This window comes from Sinocyclocheilus grahami, unplaced genomic scaffold, assembly GCF_001515645.1.
Source record: "Sinocyclocheilus grahami isolate Dianchi unplaced genomic scaffold, SAMN03320097.WGS_v1.1 scaffold233.1, whole genome shotgun sequence".
In the NCBI taxonomy this organism is placed as follows: Eukaryota; Metazoa; Chordata; class Actinopteri; order Cypriniformes; family Cyprinidae; genus Sinocyclocheilus; species Sinocyclocheilus grahami.
Genome location: NW_015505412.1, coordinates 2865371 through 2871370, shown reverse-complemented (window position 1 = coordinate 2871370; position 6000 = coordinate 2865371). Strand labels below are relative to the sequence as shown.

The following is a 6000-nucleotide window of genomic DNA, read 5'->3' as shown; positions in this document are numbered from 1 at the left end:
AATAATTGTAAAAAAAAAAAAAAAAAAATTAATTTTAGATATTATATATATATATACATATATATACACATATTTAAAAACTCAATTATTAATTAGAATTATGATCATTATTGTCATGCCCATGGACTGTCAGTGTGTTTGTTTTGCTCCCCATGTGCTCCCCGTGACCCAGTTTCTCCCGTGTCTGATTGTGTTCATTTGATTCACCTGTGTTCCCCTGATTATCCTCGTTTAGTTCCAGTTACTTAAAGTCCCCATGAAATCAAAATTAAAGTTTTTTGGGTGTTAGTATCAGTATGTTAGTCTTAAGGTTATCTATAAGGCAGTGTACTCCAAAACAGAGACAAAATTCGCATTTCGAAGATATATTTTAAAAAGGGGCGGGGCTGCTTGATATGTCCCGCCCTGTCTTCCTGTTTCAGTTAAAATGACGTCAACACAGAGTAACGCTACGTATTTCTAAGCATTTCAGGGGACCTTTAAGCCCAAAGTCAAAGTCATTCATTTGTGTCGGTGTACTGGCACTAAAATAAGTAAAATAAATAAAACAAATTCATTAATTACATTTATGATCTGTTTATTTTAATGAAGCAGTCACGTGGTTTTCAGGCGAATGAAGCTTCGGACGTCATAGATAACATGCTTTTCTCAAAACGAATCAAGCTCCAATACAGTGCTTCAATGTGAAATGTGTTGTTGTTTTTATATAAGCTTCGGAGCTTCCGTGCTGAACGTAACATCACTATTAAATAGCCTACTGCTAATAGTAATTCTTCTGCGTTCTCCTCGTTCCCCGTTCCAACACAGTAGACACTTGTGACAATTATAATGTTTGTGTAACTTTTTTTTTTTTTTTAACAAACTATTAAAAAACATCTTCAGTAACTGAAATACAACTGAAATAAGTAAATATTAGAAGAAAAACAAAAAAAAAGTAAACAATTTAGAAATGTTGCTTTGCTAGCTAACTGAAATAAAAATGCTGAAGTACTTAAATTACTAAAACTTAAACTGAAATCAAAATAAAGCAAAATAAACATAAAAAATATAAACTAATATAATATAAACTAAACTAAAATATAAAGAGATTATTTAAATTAGTAGACCAAAGTGGAACGATATGCTGTCATTTAAACATTAAATATAAAATGTATGGCAAAACATTCACATAAAGTATATGAAATTTGGGAGACCCTTTTGAAAAATTTAATGTTTTTGTAAATTTTTTTTTTTTTTTTACTAAAACTATTAAAAAACATCTTCAGTAACTGAAATACAACTGAAATAAGTAAATATTAGAAGAAAAACAAAAAAAGTAAAACATTTAGAAATGTTGCTTTGCTAGCTAACTGAAATAAAAATGCTGAAGTACTTAAATGACTAAAACTTAAACTGAAATCAAAATAAAGCAAAATAAACATAAAAAATATAAACTAATATAATATAAACTAAACTAAAATATAAAGAGATTATTTAAATTAGTAGACCAAAGTGGAACGATATGCTGTCATTTAAACATTAAATATAAAATGTATGGCAAAACATTCACATAAAGTATATGAAATTTGGTAAATAAAATAATTCTATTGTTAGGTGAGTCAAAATTTTGCTTTGCACTTAATAATATCACCCAAAGCTTTACAATCGATGGTGTAATGACAACAAAGTTCGTGTGGTTCAGAGTAACACTTTTTAATTACAAACCAGTCATTATTACCTTAATGTGTGCTTTCCGTGATCCTTACTGCGTGCTAGCTAGTATTTGATCCATTTAGCAGACGAAATCTCTTGCCTTAGGCCACTGTCTGACTGTTTTCACTGCAGTTAATGAAGCTGTGATGTTACTGTTATTTTAAAGTGTAATAATATTTCACAAAATTGTTTTAGCTGTTTTTAAACAAAGAAATGCATTCTTGTTGAGCATCAGATACTTCTAACATTAATTGTTAATTACTGCAAATTTTTGGCATGTGTATCTCCATTGTAGGGGGGTTTGGGCACATTCCAGTTGGTTAGGATGAAAAAATAGCTAGTCACCATGCTAAACCTGCTGAAGACCATCATAAACCAGCAAAGAAATAAGCAGGTTTTCTTTAGCAGCATAATGACCATTGGTCAAGCTGGTCTTTTGGCTGTTTTAGTGGGTTTTGGGGCACATTTTAACTGGTCAGGATAAAAACAACTAGACAGCTGAATACCATATTAATCTAGGTCAAGCTGGTCTGAGCTGGTTTTAGAGGGTGTTGGGGGTATTTTGGGTTTTAGACAGGCTTCCTCGGCTCAGTTAGGCTGATGAACAGCAGGGCTAGATTAGCAACACTTGATGGTCTCACTGTGTATTTGGACAAGCCGTTTTACTCATGTTTCACTTTTTCATAGCACATTAACTCATGTGGTTCTTTGCTGATGGCACTAAAGCGTCTGTCGCAACGAGAGCTGCCATTTGAGGGCTCTTTTTCTAATATCTTGCTTCATGCTTTCATGTCCAGTGGTTAAGGGTTCATGCTGTGAAGAAACGCATATTCTCATAAAGCTCATGCTACTTTAGAGATCACTCAATTCCATCCAGCTCTCCAGGATTTCCAAATATACTGCATAATAAACCTCTAATGTTAGTGTCATTCAATGCAAGAGGCGCACAAAGCTAACTCCCGAATTGCTCGATGTAGCCTTTTCAACATCTAAGAGGAATTCAGTCAATACGCCTGCCAAAAGCGATCTACCAATATCAATAGCTCAACATCTGTCCCTTTTTGTTTGGCTTGTGTTATTGGAAACGGCATGAGAGTAATTGGTTGATATTGTGTCATGGTGAGATTCAATTAGACAAGTTCAATTGAGTGAAGGAATCAATGAGGTAAATCGATAATCAGGATTTTAGCATTCTGAAGGTAGACGTCATACCCAGCACAGTGATGTCTGCATAGGCTTCTTGCGGGGGATCCGTGTAGAGCTGGCACACGTACCGGCCCTCGTCCGAGAGTGACACGTTGGACAACGACACCAGCAGCTCGTTGTCTGAGAAGTTAACCAGCTGAAACCGACTGTCCTTCAAGGCTGAGAAAACATAAAGAGTGAGGCATACAGACGTGGAGTAGACAAATCAGTCGTGAGTGTGATAAAACTATAGCTCAATAAACAAGAAGTTCACATAGAGAAATGTTTCAGATGATATTTGGCCAGTTTGTTTGCCAGTTTGTTAAGCTTTTTCACTCTGTACCCAGAGTTCACTCTGGACATCTGGAAGCCCTAGGCAAAATTCATGTGGGAGGCCCCCACCCCCAATAAAAAATATGATTAAATACCTTTTTATTTATACAACATTTCATTTTATTTTAGTATATTTTAGTATTCTTTTATACAGTACTAAGGTATACTAGGTCTAAAGTTTGGACACATTACTATTTTTAATGTTTTTGAAAGAAGTCTCTTATGCTCATCAAGGCTGCATTTATTTGATCAAAAATACAGAAACATACTTTTGTGAAAATATTGTGAAATATTATTACATTTTAAAATAATGGTTCCTCTTCAGGAACTCGAGCTGCATCGGAGGACGCTTTGGGAACGCCCTTCAGCGTGACTGGCTCTGAACCACGTGTGTAATCAGTCCAATGGATGGGCGAGACATCATGAGTGTGCTGGGTCTTCGAACAGGGCGGGGTTCAGCATCTTGTGTGGGACACAGGCAGAGGACAGGATGTCGATCGCTGCATCGGAGGGCGAGCTAGGCTCTGGAGATGAGGATTCGGCTGCGCTGCCACCGTCAGGTAGAGTGGCGTTGCCCGAGTCAGATCCAGAGCTGACCGCTATGCTTTCCCGGGCTGGTTTGGATTGGTTCCTGGGGGCGCAGGCCGGACGTCGGCAGCTGCATCCGGTTCCATTCTTCCCGGAAGTGCATGAGGAGGTTACTAAGTCTTGGAAGGCACCTTTTTCTGCCCGAAACAGATTTGGTGCCTCCTCCGTCCTCACCACCCTCAACGGGGGGGTGGCGCAAGTGTATGTGGACATCCCTCCGGTTGAGCGCGCTATTGGCATGCAGCTCTGCCCGCAAAGCGCCGCCGCCTGGAGAGGTAGTCCACGCCTGCCGTCCAGGGCCTGTAAGTTCTCATCCGCTCTGACGGCTAAGGCTTACAGTGCCGCTGGACAGGCCGCTTCCGCCCTGCACGCCATGGCCCTCCTGCAAGTCCACCAGGCCAAGGCGTTGAAGCAGCTGCACGAGGGTGGTGCTGACCCAGGTGTGCTGCAGGAACTGCGCACGGCGACGGACCTCGCGCTTAGGGCGATGAAAGTCACGGCGCGGGCCCTGGGTCAGACGATGTCCACAATGGTGGTCCAGCAGCGCCACCTATGGCTGACCTTGGCGGATATCAGGGAGGCCGACAAGCATCGCTTCCTTGACTCCCCGATCTCCCAGGCCGGCCTATTCGGCGAAGTGGTGGAGGGCTTTGCCCAACAGTTCTCCGCCGCGCAGACGGAGGCGTTTCGACATCCTGCCCTGGCGGTCTGCAGCTGTCTGCACCCCACCGCCGGCTGCAGCCCCTCTGTCTGCTCGTCGCCGAGGGCCGTCTTGCTGGCTCTTTACTCCTTTAAATTTAATCCTGACCTTCCTCTTTCAGACTAACACAATCAAAGTTATATTTAAAAATGTCCTGGCTCTTCCATGCTGTATAATGGCAGTGAATGGTGCCCCTGTTTTTGAAGCCTAAAAAACTGCATCCATCCATCATAAAACTACTCCACACGACTCCGGGGTGTTAATAAAGGCCTTCTGAAGCTAAACGATGCATTAGTGTAAGAAAGATATAGATTTTTTTAAATTAAAAATATTTGAAATACTTGTATAATAGTTGAAAAATATTTTTCATAATCCATTTTTTTTTTTTGATATTTAAGCACCATATAAGCCCCCTAAAACAGTTTACTAAATGCTTTAATTTACAAAAAAAATTCATATAAAAAATGTTTCAGATGAAATTTAGTTTGTAAAATAGACAAGTCCACTAAAATAGTTCATAGCGAAATCAAAATAAAAGTTTTTCACTCTGTACCGCTCACTCTGGTCTGGAAAGTCAAAAACACTGTAAAAATGATTTTTCGACAAAACAAATATTATTAGATAATGTTTTACAAGAAAATATTATTTAAGTATTTCTACTTCAAGATTACATGTTTAATTCAATGTATTACTTACCATGTCATTGTAATAATTTATTAAATTTACTCACAATTTATGAGTGAAAATTGTTTCAAAATAAATAATATTTTTAAGTACAGTTAAAGTTTGAATAGAAGAACTTTTGGAACTCCACTCTGCCAATCAGATTCAAAGACCAGAACTAACTGTTATACTGTATAATACTATATCATGAAGTTCTGGAGAGCTTCATATAAATGAGCAAACTCAAAAATCATGCTCAAAGTTCAAAAAGTCAAAGCTCTAATTGAGCAACTCCATCAGAAGTTTAAGACCTTTGATGGTGCATTTTAAGAACCTCCTCTTAATCCCAACCCTGAACCTGGGAAGACTTTGTAAGTCTCCTTCCTAAGAATAATGATGAGGCCAGCTTGGTTTGAGCAGAAAGAGGGTGGGCGGGGAATGAAAGGCCTGAATTGCTTAGTGCTCGGACTGGATTGTAATTGATAGGGGGAGTTTATGCACTATGCATCAAACAGATCTATGACTTCAGACTTAAGGTAATGCCGGAGGACTGTAATTTCTCTACATCAGTACAGTACATCTGTAGAAGTGCTGCAGACATCTGGGAGAATATGAAGGATATAAATCTCTGCAAAGCAAACCTGCATATGAACAGGGCTCATTAGTGCGCATTATAAATTCTAAAGCATCAGAGTCCGTAAGAGGTTGACATTGAGTGAATCTGATTGTTCTGTGTCTCAGCTGGCTTGAGATGCTTTTCAGCTGTCCTAGCCTGCTATCTCAAATTGATACACAGATTGGAGAATAAAAAGAGAAGGGGTGCAGGAAATAACATGTAG

The 6000-nt window shown here is 38.9% G+C and overlaps 1 protein-coding gene across 1 annotated transcript in view; it reads right to left on the bottom strand.

The window, feature by feature from the left end:
• Positions 1-6000, bottom strand: part of LOC107597572 (cell adhesion molecule 1-like) — a 185449-nt gene that overhangs the window by 44244 nt on the left and 135205 nt on the right. The window contains exon 3 of the mRNA XM_016288703.1: positions 2905-3057. Coding sequence (XP_016144189.1) covers positions 2905-3057 — 153 coding nt within the window. The remainder of the gene's footprint in view (positions 1-2904; positions 3058-6000) is intronic.